Consider the following 22,672-nt stretch of genomic DNA (forward strand, 5'->3'; position numbering starts at 1 on the left):
TGTCTCCTCCCCCGCAACAGGAGCGCAGATATCGGGACCAATACACTGTGAGACTTCTTACAATGTATGTCTGCAATATCTGCGGGCTGACAGGCATTTTATCTGGCAGTGTATGCCCAACATAACTTGCAAAAGAAAAAAAACATGTAGATATGAATCAAGGAGAATTACAAATTCATGATTTGCCTTCACTCAGAGCACTGATGCTGCACTTTGTAATAAATAAAAAGTGGGCAGCATGCCCCCTCCCCAAACCCTCACCGAGTCCAAGTGCTTTTAAAAAACTTCCTAAATTCACTTGTTATGTAGCTAATCTAGTCCTAGGTTTCATTACCCCATTAAGATTCATTCAGAATTCAGATACAAAAGGTTGAAGTAGCCCATAGGTTCTCAAACTCGGTCCTCAGGACCACAAACAGTGCATGTTTTCCAGGTCTCCTCACAGAAATAATTAGCTGCACCTGTGGCTCTTTTAAAATGTGTCAGAGTAATGAGTATCCCTGTGCACCTGCTAGGTGACCTACAAAAAGTGAACTGTTTGGGGTTCTGTGGACAGTGGGCCTGATTCATACCCGGTCGCAAGCACTGAGCGCTCGCAACCGGGTCGATGTTTGCCCACTGGGCATGCGCATGATGGAGCCGGCTCCGTCGTGCGCATGCGTGAGACCGGGCTAGCGATGGGTGCTCCGTCGCTCCGGGTCTCACACCAAAGGGGGTGAGCTGTCGATGGTGATTGATGGTGATTGATTGACAGCTCGCCCCATTTGGTAGGCGTGGCCGGGGGGTGGCTTCACAAACGAAGGCGTTCCCAAGCGAACGCCTGCCGTTTGTGGGCGGCCCCACTGACGTCACCAGTGATGTCAGTGGGAGAGCTTCCGGCTCTATTAGAGCCAGAAGCTCTCTGGGGCTTGCGGCCACGAGACCCTACCACAAGGGTCTCATCGCAAGCCCGATGGTCACGATGGTCTTGACCATCGCGACCATCAACCTGGCCGCTGGAGGAGGCCGCTCCAAAAAAAAATGCCCTGATTCAGAGCGAGCGCTCTTTCAGAGCGTCCGGCTCTGAATCAGGCCCAGAGTTTGAGAACCACTAAAGTAGACAATGTACCTTTCACCTGTGCATTAACACAATGACACAATAATGATAACCAGATTCCAGGGCCGGACTGGGCGTTGGACACTTCTGGCAAATGCCAGAAGGACCAGCTCGAGAAGGGCGGAAGTGCCCCCGCCTTCCACCCCATGCTGCCGGATACAGGTTATCAGGGGGAGAGAGGGGCCGCACGGCAGTAATTGGCCAGGAAAATATGGGGGCGTGCCATGAGGCCAGGCCCCCGTGACTCGCGGCATGCCCCCTTTGCGAGCGCCTGTGCCTATGGCGCACACACATAGCCCCAGTCCGTCCCTGCCAGATACTACAATATGGATTACAAAAGTAATTAGTCCACCAACAAATAGTGATAGTAAATACATTGGCCTAGTGAATTCCAAATAACTATTCTATTAGATATCCAATGTGCTTGTCAATTAAAAATAATAATAATATGTGTATATATATATATATATATATATACATATATATATATATATATATATATATATACACAACAAGTGGTTCCAAAACTGAAGGGAATACCAGTACCTGTGTCTTACCTTTTTAGCCATATGGGGTTACAGGTAATAGCCTTTTAAATTATTGCCCCTTTAGAACATCTGGCAGACTCTTCAGGAACTTGCTGATGCCTGCAAGTAGCAGTTTATTAACATATTACATTTGATTTACCCCATGGAGTCCATGACAGTCTGTGCTGGTGTCCCTCTGTTTCCCATACTTGACATCATTTCTTCCCCCTCCAGAGAGAGCACATGGCCACTGCAAACGAGTCCCGAGCTACAGTATGAGAAGAACTAGGTTAATTAATAAGATTGGAACCCAGATTACGGGTGGACAATAAGCGGCCCTACAGCTGTTGTTGAACTACAAATCCCAGCATGCCTTGCAACAGTTTAAGCATGGGCAAATAGTAATACTGTGGCATGGCATGCTGGTATATGTAGTTTATGGAGGGCCGCCTATTGGGCCTGATTCAGACCCGCTCGCGAGCGCTGTGCCCTCGCAAGCGGGTCGATGGTGGCCCAGTGCGCATGCGCACGACAAAGCCGGCTCCATCGTGCGCATGCGCGAGACCCGGATAGCAACGGGCAAACCGTCGCTCCGGATCTCGTACTAAAGGGGGTGTGCTGTTGATGTTGAGCGACAGCACGCCCCCTTTGGTGGGCGGGCCGGGGGCGTGGCTGCCCAGTCTGGGGCCGGCCCCACTGACATCGCACGTGATGTCACTAGGAGTGCTTTTGGCTCTGGTAGAACCGATAGCACGCTAGGGCTTGCGGCAACGAGACCCTCAGCAGAAAAAAGTGGATTGTGTCTGCACACTACAAATAATGTTATGGTTCACTCGCAAATAAAGCCCCAATTTTTTATAGATTGATTAAGTTTTAATCATGGGGGTGCTGCCCTTTAACAACCAAAAAGTACTGAGTTATAACAAGAGAAAGAGAACCAGGGTTGTATTCTCAAGGGAGCCCTTGAGAATACAACCCCTGGTTCTCTTTCTCTTGTTATAACTCGGCAACGAGACCCTACCACAAGAGTCTCGTTGCAAGCCCGATGGTCTCAATGGTCTTGACCATCGCGACCATCTTCCTGGCCGCTCGCTATAGCTGTGGGTGGTCACCCACAGCTATGCGAGCGGCCAGGAGGCCGCTCTGAAAAAAAAGAGGGACGGCCCTGAATCAGAGCGAGCGCTCTGACAGAGTGTCCGGCTCTGAATCAGGCCCATTGCCTAAGTGACATTTGCACTGTGATCTCGCACATTACTATTATACATTTACTGAGATTTTAACAATAACATTTGGAACCTCTCCTGTTATAAAAATAAAATTCTCATCTTGTGCATATAACATATTTATCAAAGCTTGAAGATAACTAAAATTGTGAGAGATAAAGTACCAACCAGTCAGCTCGTAAATGTCATTTTTCAAACACAACCTGGAAAATGTAAGTTAGAAGCTTATTGGTTAGTACTTTATCTCTCTCCTTAGGATTATTTTTTTTTTTTGCTGCGCGCTGGGGAGGGGGGCGCTGTGAGCCCTCAGCCCGGTGCAAAGCGAGGGGGAGCGCGATCAGTGTGATCGTCTCCCCCCACAGGCAGAGGAGACTGCTGCTGCTGCTGCTCAGCAGCCGCGAGCAGCCTCCCACTGCAGCCCAGCACACAGCAGCGTGTGCTAGGCTGCTGTGATTTAAGAGGGGGGAGGGCGGCGCCGGCCCCAGGCCCCCCACCGCGCCCCTCCAGCAGCCCGGGCCCGAGTAATTAGTACCCGCTTTGGCCCCCCCTTGGCGCCCCTGGCAATTATACATAAGAAACCTAGAACAGACTGTTAGATCAGAATCGGTATGAATTGCTTCCGGCAGTTCAAATCCCGACAGTGGCTGGCCGACATGGCTGAAAATCCCGATTGTCCCAAGGTAAGTATTAACTAACCTCCCCCCCTAACCCTCCTTAGGGGTGCCTAACTCTAACCTTACCCCCAGTGCCTAACCCTAATCACCCCTGTAAGTGCCTAAACCTAACCCCTCCTTCTCCACCGCCTAAACCTAAGTCCCTCGGGGGGGTGCCTAACACTAAGTCCCCCCCGGGGGGTGCCTAACCCTAACCCTCCCTTCCCCTAGCCTAACCCTAACCTCACGGGGGGGTGCCTACCCCTAAGTCCTCCTGTCCCCCCGGGAGCCCTAAACCTAACTCCCTCCCCCGCAGCTGCCTGCAGCCGCGCCCGGCATCACTTCGATTGGGTAAAATGACAGACCTCTAGATTTAGACGCCTGTCATTTAACACTCGCCGGGATAAAGCAGTCGGAAAGCTGGCTGTCGGGATTACGTCCGCTGGCTTCCCGACTGCATACCGTTAGATCTGTACGTACTTGTGTGGGTGGCTGGCTTTGACACCTGTTGTTAATTAATTTTATAATATAACCTGCAACATACTGCAAAGGAGGACTACAAAGTAAGTATGGACGGCGAGTGAGTCATTAGCATATTTTTGCAATTGCGATCCGTGAGAGATTGCAGTTGAGATTGCATTAGCGTATGTCTTTGAATCAGGCCCTAAGAGCATATAAATAAAGATAAGTATAAAAGGAGGCACAGTCCAAAATTTAAACAGAGCCTGATTCTGAGGTAGGAGTAAAGCAATAAAAGATCAAGTAAACAGTCTCATACATCATGCTGTCCTTTCTCCGATTGGACCGGAAATGTCGATCTGCCGGCCGAAAACGTTGATCAGCAACCATCAATGATCGCCGATCCGTCTGGCAATCGGGTATATTCTTCATGTTAGAAATCCCAGATTTGCAGATCGTAATCATATTTTGGTCATGATCGCCAAATCAGGGAAATCCAACATGTTGGATTTCACCGATGCCCCGATTCCCAAATCCCTCGCTGATGTATAGGGACCTTAGCTTTGCACATGAACCAACCATGTTGCAATGCAAGGGGCGCAAATACATTTATTATTTTTGCATGCAGGATAAATACTGGCTGCTTCTGCATGTAGCCCACAGATGCTGGACAGCTTTATATTTACACTGCAATTTAGATTTGAGTTTAGACATGCCCCTCTCATATCCAAATCTCTCTGCACATTTTACATCTGCCCCACCTGCAGTGCAGAATGGTTTTCCAAGGTGCAGAGTTATTTGCTCTATTCTGCTTTACTGCTAACTCAGGCCCACAGTCTATCTCCAGTTTGTGATCATTTCCACACTAACATCAAAGGAAACCAGGCTTACTGTACAAAACATGAAAGGAGTTTTCACTGCTATTTGTCTGATTTGGGACTTTTATTTATTGCTGGACACTGCTCAAATAAAACTCATTTTGTATGGAGAATTTTGGCATTTGGTAGCTCGCAGGAATCAACATCTGCTGGCATTGACCATCATTTGCTGTAAGTTTTCATCTATTCTCATCTTACCTCTGGTGGTCTGCTGCAGTTAATCAATTCAGTAACATTAGAATCCATTGTGTGACAAGTGGGTGCAATACTGGAGAGGAAGCGATCAGCCAATAAACAGCGTGAGGAGGTAATGAGTAAGAAACAAGCCACTCGAAGGCAGCATAGCCAAAGGATTCTTATAGTTGGCTGTAGAAAGACTGAGAAAACTCAAAATGGTGACTACAAAACAGAGTGTGTACCTCAAGGACAGTGGTCCAGATGCAGTGGAAAGACAGATCAAGATGCCAGCAGGTCAGAACTAACTTTTTAATGCTACAGTAGAGGTCAGAAGCAGCATTTTCCTGTGAGGAAAGTGGTGGACTCAGGAGAAGACAAGATAGCCTGAAGGTATGGGTTTTGTACAATGCATCTGGCCATCTGGTAGGGTGATGGTGCAGTTGAGTGGGAGATATCATCTCAGAGCAGTCGTACAGACCAAGTCCAGCCCCTAGAACAGTGCACCCGGCAACAAGCAACAGTGTGTCAAGTATGCAATTCTCCCCCTGGTGGTCGTAACAGTGAGTATGGGCATTCTACAGGTAACCCTAGTTGCTTTGTGACTGAGGCAAGTAATGAGTCGTAGCTCAACTGAACCTAAGAATTATTTGTACTTCAAAGTGCAGCATTTGTGATCTGAGTGGAGGTAACTGTCAATCACTTGGAGTTTTCTACTCTTCGGCTGCATAAGTTTTCATCTGCAAGTGACTGACGTTTACCTGTGCTCAAACTGTAGATGCTGTTAACCCATTCACATAATTTATTTTTACGTTTTTTTTTTAAATTTCCTATTGGCAGCATCTCTCATTCATTGTAAACTGTGGGCCTGATTCAGAGCTGAATGCTCTGACCAGAGCGCTCGCTCTGAATCAGGGCCCTCCTACCTGTTTTTGGAGCGGCCTCATGGACGCTCGTATAGCTGTGGGTTACCACCCACAGCTATAGCGAGCGTCCATGATGATGGTCGCGATGGTCTTGACCATCGCGACCATCGGGCTTGCGACGGAGACCCTGCGGTAGGGTCTCGCTGCCGCAAGCCCAGGAGTGATTTTGGCTCTATCAGAGCCAAAATCACTCCCACTGAGATCACTAGTGATGTCAGTGGGGCCGGCTTCAGACGGTAGGCGTTCCCATGGGAACGCCTCCGTCTGGCAGGCATGCCCCCGGCACGCCCACCAAAGGGGGCGTGCTGTCAATCAACATCGACAGCACGCCCCCTTTGGTGCGAGACCCGGAGCGATGGAGAGCCCGTCGCTCGCCGGGTCTCGCACATGCGCACGACAGAGCTCCCTCCGTCGTGCACATGCGCAGTGGAGGAACATCGACCCGCTTGCGAGCGTCCTGCGCTCGCGAGCGTGTCTGAATGACCCCCTGTGTCTCTTACTGCTACAACTTTATATACTTTAATTACAATGATTCAATAGCAGATTGTGCAGTAAGCCAAGGTGTTGCAAGTAGAATTTGACACGTCTGGAATTTAACATTAGCAATATAAATGGAGAAATGTACAGTATGGGCCCATTGTTAAATGAGAATTTGGAGTGTTCTGCATCAGTACATTGCAGAGAACATCCACACATTAATAAATTTAATAGAAATACAATTTTATTTTTAACTGGCTGATGTACCCAGTGTTGCCTCGGTTTAAATCTTCAAATTATTAAGCTTTATTATGTGATGTCATCCAACCCCATCCAGTGGAAGGCCTAGAAGAGGCTCCTTGGGTCAAAGTTCTGCCCGGCGCACTCCGTCGTGAGGTCCAACGGGACCCAACCACTTCAATAGGTATCCCAGACCAATTGCCACCACTCTGTGAAGTTTTTATCCAAATCCATCCAGTGGAAGGACCAGAACAGGCTCCCCAGGTAAAAGATCTGCCGAACGTACGACTGTGACCTCAACCCTCCTGGGATCCAGTGTTACCACTCTGTGAAGTTTTCCTCCAAGTTATGTGATGTTGTCCAAATCCATCCAGTGGGAGGCACAGAACAGGCTCCCTGGGTCAAAGTTCTGCCCAGGGTACACCAATGGGATGTCAACCGGGACTGCAACCCCTTATTATGAATGTTAACACTCTGTGATGTCATCCAAATCCATCCAGTGAGAGGCACAGAACAGGCTTCCTGGGTCAAAGTTCTGCCCGGCTCACTTCGTTGTGAGGTCCGACCGGGACCCCAACCACTTTGTTAGGCATCCTAGACCAATTACCACCCCTCTGTGAAGTTTTCATCCAAATACATCCAGTGGAAGGCCCAGAACAGGCTCCCTGGGTCAAAGTCCTGCCCAGTATCTCCGGGTCAAAGTTCTTCCAGGCATACACCAACCGGAGGTCTGACCAGGACCTCAACCACCTAGTATGTCTTCCGGGATCCAATGTTACCACTCTGAAGTTTTTGTACAAATCTATCTAGTGGAAGGTTCAGAACAGGATCCCTGGGTCAAAGTTCTGCCCAGCGTACACCAACGAGAGGTCCGACTGGGACCCTAACCCCCTAAAACCTGGCCAGGACTGGACTGGACCACCTCGCCTTGGTTCTATCCCAATCGGTGCAGGGGTGTCCGAATGCATAACCGGACAAACATATAATGTATGGCTTCTGGGATCCAATGTTACCATCTGTGAAGTTTTCGTCCAAGTTATGTGATGTCGTCCAAATCCAGAAAGACTACCTGGCTCAAAATTCTGCCTGGCACACTCCGATGTGAGGTCTGACCGGGTTTTCAACCACTCCATTAGGCATCCCAGACCAATCAATTGATTGGCCAATATATATGCCAGTGTGTACGCAGCATTACACAGGGAGGATCTCTGCTTAGCTAGAGCCCTGGGGCCTTGTAGACAATAGTTACCTTCTGCCAACAAAAATAACAATGATGAGCCAGTCTGTTCATTTTCTTATTGTGTTCTAAATGACTGTACACATACTCTGGGACCAGTAGACAATGGGCCCTGGACATAATATTGTATACTGAAAGGCTGAATCTGGATGACATAGGAACTAGAATCTTACCCAGCATAATATTAATACCATGCCTGTGGCTGCTGCAGAACATTCTTTGCTGGTACAATGTGTAAAAACAGCGGCCTTTACCTTATGCATATAACACTGAATACAATATAAAAACAAAAATGATTACATATTACATATGTAACACTATAACCTATAACTTACATATTCCAACTATAATGGATACAGGGTCACCATACAACATAGATATTAACTCTTCTACCTTATTTTAAAGTCTGTGACAGGGACCAGGGGTAAAAGTACTACTGCTCATCCCTGTGGGAAACGAGGTACCGCATGGCTGTGGGTGAACGTACCCCTCGTTTTCTAGTTTAGAAACAGTTTGAATTCCTACTCAAATCTATTGAAATTAAGGGCAACATAATAGTTTACATGGGCTTCACAAGTGGCTTTTGCGGGAGCTACACATCATTTTTTGTAAAGAGTTCATTTAGGTGAAACATTAGGTCAACATATGATCATACTTCCCAACATTTGCCCTGGTGGGAATTAGGACAAGAGCATGTGTACACAATAAGGAGGTAAGGTCACATGTTACCGGGGCTTGGCCAGCACTTCTGACCCGCTGGACCTCCCCCTGCCATTTCCCTCTGAATGCCGTATGGACAATGGCCAGTTAATGTACAGTAGATCCCTGTTCACCACTTCTACACTATGCAAAGCAGCAGAGAATGTAACATACTGCTCTAATTGCCAAGCTGATTGGGACAATGCATTTCCAATTGGGAAGGCGGGACAGAGCCCCCAAATCTGGACTGTCCCAACTGAGATGGGAAGTAGTCTATGACTAACTAGGCAGGACCGCGAGAAGGCATTACATTCTTTTAATCATGGTCTAGCTTACAGTACACACTGCATGTTTGCATTGCACTCACTTTGTGTCATTAGTCACTATCACAAAGTCACAAGGAAGACCAAAGAGGGTGAAATTAGTTCCTTCCCCTATGAAGGCACATGTGACAGTCTAAGGTACTCCTCTAATTAAAAAAAAATCTCTATAAATTTATAAAAAAATAAAAACAAGAAAAAATGTATCAAAATTAATACTGTCTAGTTACCCAACATCCCCATTAATGTATATTCCGTATGCTTTATGTCACCAGGACGGCGAGGTGCAGTGTGAAGCCGTATCCTGCTCTGTTTCCTGTTCTCATCCATATATTTTTCCTGGGGAATGTTGCACAACTTGTGAAGGTACAAATGTCAAACCCCAAATCTTCTTGCTCATACTATAGTCTAGTCTTGCTAAGTTGTGTTGCTTTAAGCTGTGTATCCACTAGCAGATAGTGGAACGACAGTACGTTTACAACATTGTAATCGTACAGTCGTTCCTCTTCCCCTGCAGTGCCTACACTGAATGATATGTCGTTCAGTGTAGGCACCCTCCCTCATCCCCGAACATGGTCAATCTGTCATTATTGGCAGATTGACCAGCATGTATAGGCCATGATTGATGTCGAAAATGATGTTCGTTTTCTAAAGTTTCATGCCCGATTCATGCACGATTAATTAGCGATTGAACGATAACAATATCGTTATCATTCAATCACTCATTTTAATCAGCAAGTGGATACGCGGCATTAACATTTATATGATCTCTATTGTGTGGTCTCTGTCTTAACCTCCTACTGTATATGCTATTATTTGAGACTTCTTTAATGTAAAATAAAGAGGCATTTGTGAGTGTATACTGTATAGTAACAAGTTTTTTTTCCCACCTATAATATCAGAGTGTATTTTTGAAGGGCATGTGCTGGAAAATGGAATCTCCTACATACAGAAGGTTTACCCCTGTGTTGTGTGTCATTGTTATGTAAGTTTCTTTCTACAATTTCCTTTGCTGTTGTCTTAAATAGTATCTATTTAGTCTTTAAATCAAATGACATGATAATATGGGAATGGTACTGCAAGTGGGCTGGTATATAGTGATGAACGTATGATAGTAATACAAAGTCTCTCCATAGGCTGGGAATGTGCACTGTGAACAGAGAGAAGGTTCTTGCACTCCATGTGAGCAGAAGACTCAGGATTGTCTGAATGGTAGGTCCAGTACAACAAGACTTTGATGGCTGGCATTAAACATCTTTATAAGTCTCAATGTTCTTCCTGTTTGTATCTTTCATAGAAGTCCCAGACAACATTCACACCAAGACATTCCAAATGTCTCAGCAGGATACCGTATTACATGAGGCCAACATGCTGCTGAAGCCGCTGAGTGTCACTAAACTGCCTGCATCTAGCGCCCTTTCTCTATCTCAAAAACTACTTTCAAGGAGGAACTTGGTGACTACAGTTACCTCATCAGCCAGCCACAGTTCTGTTCCTCACACAGAGGTCCCATATCACAAAGTACCACACGGATCACAGACTGTGGATAATAATGCAATTCACAACACACAATCAGTGTCTGGCGTACAATCTAAAATAAATACAGACTTTGTTCAATATATAAAAAGAGATCCAGCATCTCATGCTGATATCATAAATACTACTCAGTCTCAAGACTCTGTCTTTGTGTCTGTTTCTACCTCAACTACATTTCCTAGTCAACCTGTCCCACTCATTGATGCCACCAGTCATACTTTGCCTTCAACAAGCGACTCTACATCAACACCAGCTTATAACAGTATATCTTACACTAATGTGACCCCTAATAGCCTGTCTCCATCACGTTCTAGCATCACTGAATCATCTTTCTCACCAGGAACATCCACTAGTTCCATTCACCCCCCAGCAAATGTTTCTGTGGCTTCTCCCAAACCCACAATACCGTCGGGAGCTTCTGTCAAAGACAAGTTCTCCATGTCCTTTCATGAATTTGGAAAGCTATCGCCTTGGGGAAAAACTACTTATACAGCTTCAATGTCAACAAAAGCCCCAGATGACGCTGTCTCACCATCAAGACCTTCTGGACATTTCCACCATCTGGAAGATACCTCAAAAGTAACGTTAACAAAACTGGAAAACATTGACTTGAAGGATTATGACTTTGGAATCTCAAAGGGTAAGGTTCATTCTAGAGCCGCCAAGTCTGTGGCACATAATGGAATAATATTGGTAGTTCTTTTATGCAACCTTCATCTGAGATGCTGTTGCTATGTCTTGCAGGTGTTTTCTGTTTCAGTTTTTAATTAATATTTTGTGGCATACAAAGGAATGACTTATTCAATTCACAGCACATAATACACTTTACTAACTCAAAAATGTGATTAATAATCATTTGTATAAGCACAAGATATATTACTTGTACAGAGTTGTATATAAAGTAAAACCTATTGCTTTTTCTTTTCATTCTTCAGAATGCTCCCTAAATGGCCTCAATTATACCAATGGCTCCATCTACATTGCTGATGTGGACTACTGCCTGCAGTGTGAATGTTTGGTAAAACTTAACTGACATAGAGGTTGACACAATCATCCGCACGCATCATTTTATGTAGGCATACACACACAGACATAATTACAGTTGTGAAAAGACAAAAACTCACTCTACGGTCTGTAGGGGTAGTACTCAAAGGATGTATAACTGACAGTGTAATGCACAGCAAGTAGGAAGGGTAGAAGTGGGCAACGGTGTCAATGGATATTGTGGTATATGAGTGCTGCACCTTATGCAGGAGTACCCAATCCTGCTATGTAAAGGTAGAGATATGGAGACAGGTGCGCTCTCTAAGGGATAGGGTGTGGGGTAATAGGAATGGAGAGATGGAGAGGGTGTGTGGCAGAGGTAGAGGGATGAATGGATGTAGTGTATTACACTAATGAATGAAGTAGGCAACAACTAGAGTATGTGGCCAAACCATTTATTGAAAAATCACAATGCTGCTCCGGATGGTGGTATTTGTAACTGTAATAAGTGAAATGTTCCTCTATAGGTCAGTATGTAAAGTATAAAAACATTGTGTGATTATCTCATGGGAATATAGGTAGACCCCTTCAGGGGGCTCCTTGACGTGCAGTTCTTGACCGACACATTAACCCTGCTGGACCTTTGGTCTACAGTCTTAGGAGTGAGCAGTCAGGCAGTCTCTATAGGAGCATATAGTGGCACCTAGGTAGCTAGAGTGACGGCGTCCCGCACAGGTAATAATACAATACTTACCTAATGGTAGAGAGCGCTTTGCTCTGGAGCAGTGTCTGTCAAGGAGGAGGTTCACCTTCTGGGTATAGATGCCCCTTGCAGTGCCAAGGGTGGATCTGTCAGCACCTCTGTATGGGGGCTGATTCCCGAAATGACACCTCACCCCATCCTGCTGTGGACGGACTTCTGTTTTTGGTACTTGGACCCCTTGGTCCCGTGGGGTCCGGACTGGCTGGTCAGTGCTGGTATGTCAGCTTAAAGAAGTAGTGATATTAGAATTAAAAGACTCTGCACTTGTACAGTATACGCCGTGTCCAAGCCTGGACGGGATGTAGGTGGTAAGTATCGGAGCCAGGGGCGTAGAGAGGCTGGCTGGGCCCAGGTGAAGGGGGCATGGTCTAATCATGGGAGTTGTGACCTCGGCCCCATAGGATTTTTTTAAAGGATTTTTGCGCAGTGGTGAGGGCAGCGCCGTGAGCCCCTCAGCCCGGCGCAAAGCCAGGGGGGCACGATCAGTGTGATGCCCCACAGGCATAGGAGACTGCTGCAGCTGCTGATCAGCAGCCGTGAGCAGTCTCCCACTGCAGCCTAGCACACAGCAGCATGTGCTTGGCTGCTGTGATTTAAGAGGGAGAGGGGGGGCGGAGCTGGACCCGGGTCCTCCACCGGGCCTTTCCAGCAGCAAGGACACAGGTAATTAGTATCGATGTCAATCACTGATACGCTGGATATGTAGAACAGTGGGATGACCTGAGACGGTGGTGGGTGCGCTAGAGTATGCAGAGGCCACCGGGTCCGGTTATCGGCTGTGCCACTGCAGGGAGGAACCAAGTCACTTGCTTGGATGGTGGATCAGGTTGGTGTAGTGTTTAAATCTCTGACACGTTTCGGCCTTTGGGCCTTCTCCTAGAAGAATGCCCAAAGGCCAAGACGCATAAGACAATGTTATATTATGGCAATGTTGACATTTCCAATGTTGGCAGCCATCAATGATCGGTGATCCATCAGTGGATTGGAGAAATGTTAAAAATCTCATTCTGGCCATTTTCGGGTCAGGATCGGGGAATCGAGATTGTTCAACATGTTAAATTCCCCCAATACCCCAGCCACGGCAGAATGGTGAATTGGGGTAATCCATCTCAGATGTATCGGTGCCCTAACCCTCTATTTTGTCCCTGTGTTGTTATAATTATATATTCAATTTCCTTCTCTGAACATGCAGAGTAGCGTAATATGTTGACACTGCTGAATAAAAATAAAGGATATATTATTATTATTAATTTTTTATTATTATTATTATTATTATTATTATTATTATTAATAATAATAATAATAATAATAATAATAGTAATAATAACTCAACAATTAGATCTGTAGTTGGGATCTCTTCTTCCAAAGCTGGGTGGATTTGCAAATATTATCACCAAATCTACAGGGATCTCCACATCCGCATTATTGTTCACAATAAAACAGAAAATAGCTGGAGTTTTTGTATTATAATCATAAAAATATTGACACTGACCTGTTAAAAAAATATATATGTTGTCTCATTGATGCAGGTATTTATTACTTTCAGAAAGAAGAGATCTATTGTAGACCAGATACATATTTCCCTACCGGGTTGTGCTGTCGGGGCTGTTATCATTTACCATTAGATTCCTGCTCTAGAGAAAACAATCAGGTAATCCCTATTATTATCCAAACCTATTCATAAAGTTTGCTTAAACATGGAAGTCAATGTGCACACCTATTTACTTGGCATATTCAATTAGTTTTTTTTTCCTCTCTAGTTTATACAAAGGTCATAGTAGGTATTGTGTTTGAGCTTAGACATGTCTATCATTATTGTTTTAGTTTCCGCTTACCTAATACTTTACCTAATCCAACAATAGAAGTTGCCTGCTAAGAGCTCTAAATGCTGTCCACAAATATATATAGGGAACAGGTCAAGAAACTGAAGTGGTTATAGGGGGAAGAATTTATTTCTTCCAGACGTCCAGTGTGTAAAGCTGGATACACACTGAGCGATGTGTATCCAGTCGATATGTTGGCCCTTTGTGCTGACATATGGGATCCTGGGTACACATTAGAACGAGGTAATGATCGATGGAACGATACTTCGTTCCGTCCTTCATCACCTGCAACGGGGCCGCTTGCGATATCGTCTGGTTGGACGTGTAGCAAGCGGCCGCGGGAGCACGCATATTGGCCGTACACACTGAGCGATGCCGCCAATATGTTGTTTCAATTCATCCGGAAATTGCATATCGTGCTGACATCGTCTCAGTGTATGACCCAGCTTAACTCTATTGAAAGACACTGCAACTGGCCTATTTTGGCCATTAAGTTATTCAAATGTAAGAATATAGAATGTAAGCTCTCACGAGCAGGGCCCTCTTCCCTTATGTGCTTTTCCTTCCCTCACTCATACGATCATCTACTCAAAACTCTCCACAAGGGCACTTAACACTTGGTAGCTGATGCCCTGCTGCTTTTTTGAGTGTTATGATCGCTGCAGCAATGTTTATAAACCATGTTCTTATTCTGTATTGTCTTGTACTGTAAGTCGCTTTTTTTTACGAGTTAGCTCATTTGTTAATGTACTTTGTAAGGCGCTGCGGAACCCTTGTGGCGCCATATAAATAAAGGATAATAATAATAAAAACAGAGAAAAAATAATTTTCACTCACCTGCATGACCAATATGTTATAAATTCAATGCCACGATGAAAATAATAAACATTGGAATCTGAGTTCATCGATATAGTATGGGTGTATCTGGGTGTTCTCACACTCAAAGTAACTTGCAAAATTGTAACCACATTACCTAATTAGAAGATGCAGCAATTATTGACTGACAGAGCCCTATTTTATGTGATGCTGAGGGAGTTTGCCAAAATAGCAGCATCTAAATGTGGACTGTGGGCCTGATTCAGACCCGTTCGCTAAGTTGCGGATGCACGCTATGGACGATTGTCGCCCGTCTGCGCAAAATACGCATGCGCGAACCAGTCACTACGTCCGGGAATCATGCGTTCGTAGTACACAGACTGGACGCTACTTTGAGTGACAGAATGTACCGTTTGTGGGTGGTACAGTGGCGTAAATTCATCCCAGACGCCCGGAGGCAAGTTATAATTTGGTGCCCCCCGTCACAGCCACTGACACTGTAATGTAGTAATTTGCATGCAGACAGGCTATAGATAGACGAAGGCAGCAGCTGATGGTCTGACATGGAGCTCTCTACTAGTGTATGGTGGCTTCTCAGGTGCTGGGAAGGGGTGCCATGTATTGGGCGACCGTGACGGTACACTCCGGGTACATAGTTACAGCCCTAAGTGGGGTGAATATGTTGTGGACAATGGAGGAGGTGCCCCTTCAGAGCTGGAGCCCGGCGGCAGGCGCCTCCATTGCCTCCCATAGTTCTGCCCCTGGGGTGGTAACAGGGGAAGGTGCTTGTGAACGGGGGAGTGGTGCTGCGAACGGAGACATAACTGGGCGTCAAAACAGAGTTTTATGAGTGTGCATAATTAGCAAAGATGCATCATTGTACACGTCACTTGGTTGTATTTCAGCCTGCAGTGATCGCAGTGCTTGTGGCGGTGCATGCAGCTCCGATGGCTCTCGATGGTTCTGGAGATGTGGTAAGAAAGAAAAGTGGGCGTCTTTAGACTGGCGTCCGTTCGCTCTGCTGTCGCTCTCTAAGACATAGAGGGCACCTTACACCAGACAGTGCGATAGTGGAGTGTGCATACCTGGCCCCTTTTGGCTGCGAGAGAGCGCAGCTTAGCGGCCAGGTCTGAATCAACCCGTGTCCCCTTTAAATTTAACTCTGCGAAATGCGTTGCACTTATTTTGGGGTTTGTGAATAACCCTTTGTCATACTTTCTTGTTTTTCTCCCTCCCTCCCTTCAGCATACGCATAAAGAAAGTTATAAAAAAGGTGACTGTACAGATTTGGGAATAGCAAGATTAATATTGCTATATATGCCATCTTAGCTGCCCATATGAAACTATGGACATATGTCACTTACCTTCAAAGGCGAGTAAGCAGTGAGGTTAAAAGACTTTTGAAGTTATTCCATTAACTAGTAAATGACTGTATTAAGCCTTGAAGAGAGATAAAGTGGATGAAGATAAAATACCAACCAATTATTTTTCAAACACAGCCTGTAAAGTGACAGTTAGGAGCAGATTGGTTGGTACTTTAGCTCTGTCCACTTTATCTCTCTCCAAGGCTTAGTAAATCTACTCCAGAATATTACAACAGGGTAAAGGAAATTGAAATCAACTGTAGACTTCCTTAATACCGATATACAACTCCTTTTCCTATAGCCCTGTATTCTGGGGGGTACGTATTTACAATTAGGAGGCACTTATTGTAGCTCCTGATTCAGAGACGGACGCAAAGCTGATATTTTTGCAGAACAAGCGATAGTTTGCTAATGCACTTGTGCGAACGTCACACTGCATACTCACAGCGATGGCATTGTGATTACTCTCGTACACAGGAACCATTCGTAAAGTGAGTGACAGCTAGTCAGCATTTGGGGGTGGTAATGGGGGGGTGGTTATAAAATTGCTGGCGGGTCTGGCCATTTAAAAGCTGTTTCGTGGGCGTGCATAAATTAGCCATTGTGTTCTCCTGCGCAGCATAAGACCTCTCCATGTCAGGAGAGCTGCAGTGTTTGCGACTGATCAGACTTGCCTTACATGCTACGTGACTCCCCGATGTTCGTTGATAGTATTGATGTTTATACTGTTCTACGTCGTCGGACGGATATGAGAAGGCAACGGTGAGCGCCCCTATGCTCAGCTATGCTTTGAAGCGCATTAGCATATTTTCGCAGCTGTGATTGCATTAGAGTAAAATCTCTGAATCAGGCCCTTAGGCTGGGTACACACCTAAATGTCCGGCAATCGTGCCGATGTTCAGGGCAATTTGGCTTTACCCTGGACATCGCATAATTGGCAGTACACACTTGAAAGATTTAATGGGCGTACGCACGGGTACGCGCAAATTTAATGGGCGTACGCGCGGGTACACGCTAATTGGGCATACACGCTGTACGATATGCCCAATTTGTCATTCCAATTTGGCTAAATTGGTCAAATCGGGCCGATATCGTGCAGGTGTGTATGCACCCTAAGGATGCATACATACCTGCACGATATCGACCCGATTTGACCAATTTAGCCAAATTATAATGACAAATAGGGCATATCGTACAGTGTGTATGCCCAATTTGCGCGTAGGAACGGTCGCATGCTATATCGTGTGATTGGCTGTGCCACCCAGTCAATCACACGATATCGCATGTGAGCCTGTACATGTTAATGAAGGACGGAACAATGATTGTTCCGTCTTTCATTAAATCTTTCAAGTGTGTACCGGCAATTATGCGATGTCCAGGGTGAAGGCAAATCACCCTGAACATCAGCACGATTGCCAGTTGTTTAGGTGTGTACACAGCCTTAGTCTGCATATTAAAGGAATGTGTGTCTACAGGACATAACAGCACTTCCCAGCAGGAGCCTGGGTCAAAATGTGTGATAAGATAAGCCAGAGAACAAAATGGCAGCAGGTACATAGGGCCTGATTCAGACGCACTCGCGAGAGCATAACGCTCACAAGTGGGTCGATGGACGGGCAGTACGGATGCGCGGCAGGCGCACCGCGCGTGCGCGAGCCCCCTAGTGAGTGAATTTTCATTCGCTGCAGGACTCACTACAAGACGGGGCAGCTGTCGATTGTGATTGACAGCTCGCCCCGTTTTGTAGGCGTGCGGGGGGGTGGCTGGACAAACAGAGGCATTCCTGAAGGAACGCCTGCCATTTGTGGGCGGCCCTACTGACATCACCAGTGATGTCAGTAGTGAACTTCCTGCTCTATTAGAGCAGGAAGTTCACTGGGGCTTGCAGTGGACGAGTCCCTAACACAAGGGTCCCGTCGCAAGCCTGATGGTCGCGATAATCGCGACCATCACCAGGCCGCCCGCTAAAGCTGTGGGTGGTCACCCACAGTTTAGCAAGCGGCCTGGAGGCCAGTGAAAAAAGAAACCAGCCCGCCTGATTCAGAGCGAGCGCTCGCAAATAGCGAGTGCCTCTGAATCAGGGCCATAATCCGTATTTAGATAAAAATAACAATTTCTACTTTATCTAGAAAACTCTAAAATCATTGAAATCTGTATTAAGCATAGGCTCTCATACCATGGGAATTAGGAGCCTAGAAGGGAGAAAGGGAATGGGTCTTGTCCTTTTCTGGATTTAAGGTATTAACTAGATGGGCCATTCCAGAATTGGATTGGGTCGGAAACCAGCCAGCCAATGACAGGAGAGTTGGGGTTGACATCAATATAGAGTTATGTGCAGGGTTTAAAAGGTGTTGCAATTTGGTGCTCTGGGTCAGTTTTTGGGGATCAAATTGTACTTGAGCCGCACCGTTTCCTATACTGTGCCCCACAGCTATCAGACGATGCAACCTTTATATTCTATTTCCTGTCAGTTTTCCTTTTTATTTCAAATACACGTATTGCCTATTTTTATTGTTATTATTATTATTACCATTTTGTACCTAAGCATTGTAATACTTTTTGTAAAAAAAATATATATATATATATATTTTTATGTTAATATATTTACTATATGCTCTGGAATCTTAGCTTTGGAAGAGGATTTGATTGCTTAAACTACCTTATAACTATTATTTCTATTGATAGTGAGACTAATTATTGCTATTGATTGTGAGACTAATTACCCTAGGCTAATTACCTGAGAGCAAATTTCGTTGCAGAGACTGTACAATTGTAACTATACTTAGAGGAATGTATCGTGTAATCAGCGGAGTTATAAAATATTGCCTTTTAAGTGACTGTAAGAATACAGGCAGACTAGTCGGAATCTCACCAGAGCCTGCATCTCACAAACCCTTTTGGCCTGATTCAGAGACAGACGCTAATGCAATTTTCACGCAGATCGAGCAATTGTTTGCCATTGCGCAGGTGTATGCACAGCATTGCGCGTTAACTGCGATCGCATTTCAAGCACGCATGCACAGAGGAATCCATCACCAAGTGAGTGACAGACTGCCAGCGTTTGTGGGTGGTATTGGGGAGTGTTCACGAAAAACGCAGGCATGCCAGTCCGTTTAAACGCCGTTACATGGGCGTGCATAAATTAGCCACTGCGAGTGCATACGCAGCCCTGCGTGCCAGAAGAGCTCCCAAGGCTGCGGCAGGTCAGACCTGCCACAAGGGTAAGATGGCCGCTGATGTACTTTGATGTTACCGATGTTTACGTAGGTATGCAGCGTTGCACGCAGGTGCGAAGGCAGTAGTGGGCTTCTTTATGCTCAGGTGATCTTTGTTAACATTAGCATATTTTTTACGTACAGAAACGCACTTGCGATCGCATTAGCGTCCATCTCTGAATCAGGCCCTTAGTCTTTAGCAGGGCAGGGCAAACATTATGATGCCTCTGTCCAAGTGCTGCCCACTGTTCATTAAGGTGTGCAGGGGATGTCTTGCAGCTTCATGGTACATTCCTGCCCACTTTGAAACAAATAAGTCTCCCCTTCGTCCAAGAGTCTCCCGAAAATTCCGGCTGAGTTGACAATAATGCCTTTACTGTGAAGACAACACAACAAGCCATCCCATGGGAAATTTGTCTTACTGTCTCACCCAAAGCAGGTGGCAAAACAATTACTTTGCTATGTGCAGACTCTTTTTGTGTAAGTATCTCAAAGGAACAATTACATGTTTGTCACATTGGGAACATATAGTTGTGCACAGATACTGGATGATCCCAACTGTATAACATACAACTCTTGCTATAGGTGTTTTGTAAACATTATCCTCTATGTTTGCAAATGCAATGCCAATAGATATGAAGAATGCAAAGAATGCTTTGTTTTTCAGATACTCTCAGAGTGGCGTGAAGGTCGGGAGTTCTGTAAGTGTCAGAATGTAGTGCTACAATGCGGCACCTGCTCCTACGTACATGGGTGCAGCACAGAGGGCACCTCACAGAGATCAGAGTCAGGTATGGATGTACTGCTAACAAAATAATAATGAGTCGGATTTACTCCAGTTTGTACAGTCTTCAACATGACCGAACCAAGTAGAGAAACAAACCATGCTGAGGGCGGGATGTACTAAGAATCGCAGCCACGATGCCACACACACCACCCATTATCAGGTGCATACCGATGATACTATCGCTGTATGTACCTAGAAATTGGCAAAGGTCAGCTCTCCCGGTAAGAGCTGTCCTTTGCGATAGAGGGACTTCTGGGTTTATAACCCAGAAGTCCCTTTGGCGTCCTTCTGTGCATGCATGGAAGGAAGCGGGGGGAGCTGGGAGGGAACCAATTGGTTCCCTCTCAGGGGACGTCCCGAAAAGAAGCCCATAGCATTTTATTGGGTAACACCATCTAATGATGGCGTCACCCACCGGGACGAAGGTGCTTAGTACATATGAGAAATGCGGTAAAACCCCCGAACACTGCATTTTCAGGGGTTACCACATTTCTGCCCTTAATACATCCCACCCACAATAACAATCTGCAGATCAGAACCATAGTTAGGTGTGTGCTAACGGTCCTGTCACCCAAGGCGTAGGGCCCTGGAGGTACCACAGTCACTACTCCATGTTACCTGCATTTGGCTTGCAGAGTGCCTGAAACTGTACCCTGCATCTAGAAGTGCTGCTGCAGAGCTGCCCAGATCATCCTTTGGATGTGCTGAGCTTGTTCCGCCACCTGGAGCATCTTAAGGATGCTCCGGGCAGTGCATTGCTTTCTGGTGTTGGTCCCACCACCTTGGTGTGAAGTAATTTCATGACGTGTTCGCATGAGGGGGGGGTGACAGGGCAGCACAGGGTCCAAAATGTCCCTGTTATGTCACTCATACAGATGGACAACCTTATTTCCAGAGGAATTAATAAATATTGATATACAAAAATGAATACACAATCAAAGAGCTACAGCAATGTCCCAACAGATGTCATCGGATGCCTTAAATCCTTGAAACGAATGCCCTCTTTGATATTTCAAAGAGCCAATCATGTAAAGCAATATAGAAAAAACACAACATACTGTACTGTAATACTAAAAACAAAATCAAAAATACACCCTAGGTGTTTTAAAGAAATTGTGTGAAAGGGCTATCCCAGGGTCTCAGTGAGCTTTCAAATCAGCATATCTCAGGGGCTTTTTAAATCAGTTGCAGAGCAAATATGTAATAAAGGATATCAGATACACTTCTCAGGACCAAGCTGGAAGCTAGTCCGATTGTATTCCCTGACACATAGTTCACGGTTGGGGTGGTCCCGCTATATCCACTCCACTGACGCGTTTCAAATTAGGGTGATGAAGTCAACAAAGAACAATGAACTTACAGTACAAATTGGCTTTCATTGAATATATAAAACTGATATGTTTGGGATAAAAAAAAATATAAAACTTTTGTTTTTCAGAGCAAAGTACTGAGAGCAAGATTAACTGGGTTGCACTAGTTATTGAAGATGAGCTGATCCTTGGGGATGAGAATTCCAAACCTTGACAATATACGTCATCATGGTCCAAATCACTGGGATGAAAGATGCAGAACTGTTACCATCTTCTAATGTCCGCTTCTTGATGCTTCTTCAGCACTCAGAAGGTAGGAAGTGGAGACATTAGGACCACCACCCTGAGCTTGGGCCAAAACCAGACAAGTGTGTGATAGCTACCACTACGTGCAGGACACAACTGGGCTGATTCTGAGGAGGATGCTGCTGCCACAACATTAGTGTCTCTTGCAGTAGTCATGTGTTTGACCTTATGCTGATGCTACTATCCGGCCTCTATAGCACGACCATAAGACAGAATATATTCATGCACCTGTATAGCCACCTCCCAGTCACTGCTCAGGAAAGCCCAGTACATTCCAGAGTCCATGGAATTCAATTGGTCCTGCGACTCTGAGCGCTAACACAGTGAGACACATGCACCGTGCCACTTTTTAGGGGTTTAGATGTATGCACAGTCGCAAAAAAATGCCAACTTACGTGAACATCAACATTGAGTGTGACTCAAAATAACCATTAATTTTTCTTTCCCTAGTTATTTTATAGAAAATATAAATGAAAACAAAACTATTGGCAGAAAGGCAGACTATATAATGAGAGATAAAAGCACATTATAAAGAGTGAGAGATAGAAGCACATTATATAACGTGAGAGATAGAAGCACATTATACATTGAGAGATAGAAGCACATTATAAAGAGTAAGGGGTAAATTTACTAAGAATAGAGGGCCTGATTCAGAGCTGAACGCTCTGACCAGAGCGCTCGCTCTGAATCAGGGCCCTCCTACCTCATGGACGCTCGTATAGCTGTGGGTTACCACCCACAGCTATAGCGAGCGTCCATGTTGATGGTCGCGATGGTCAAAGACCATCGCGACCATCGGGCTTGCGATGAGACCCTGCGGTAGGGTCTCGCTTCCGCAAGCCCAGAAGTGATTTTGGCA

The 22,672-nt window shown here is 45.5% G+C and overlaps 1 protein-coding gene across 4 annotated transcripts in view; it reads left to right on the plus strand.

The window, feature by feature from the left end:
• Positions 1–22,672, plus strand: part of VWCE (von Willebrand factor C and EGF domains) — an 82,504-nt gene that overhangs the window by 56,865 nt on the left and 2,967 nt on the right. For 3 of the 4 annotated variants that reach the window (XM_088454473.1, XM_088454472.1, XM_088454474.1), the window contains 8 exons: positions 9,185–9,275; positions 9,812–9,894; positions 10,046–10,121; positions 10,207–11,085; positions 11,381–11,463; positions 13,739–13,843; positions 20,078–20,201; positions 21,636–21,820. In XM_088454473.1, coding sequence (XP_088310599.1) covers positions 9,185–9,275; positions 9,812–9,894; positions 10,046–10,121; positions 10,207–11,085; positions 11,381–11,463; positions 13,739–13,843; positions 20,078–20,201; positions 21,636–21,721 — 1,527 coding nt within the window. In that variant the 3' untranslated portion in view covers positions 21,722–21,820. Of the gene's footprint in view, positions 1–9,184; positions 9,276–9,811; positions 9,895–10,045; positions 10,122–10,206; positions 11,086–11,380; positions 11,464–13,738; positions 13,844–20,077; positions 20,202–21,635; positions 21,821–22,672 lie in introns of those variants that run through there. The other variant, XM_088454475.1, reaches the window with a different exon arrangement.

The sequence above is a fragment of the Taudactylus pleione genome, unplaced genomic scaffold, assembly GCF_031769625.1.
Source record: "Taudactylus pleione unplaced genomic scaffold, aTauple2 ptg000619l, whole genome shotgun sequence".
Taxonomy (NCBI): Eukaryota; Metazoa; Chordata; class Amphibia; order Anura; family Myobatrachidae; genus Taudactylus; species Taudactylus pleione.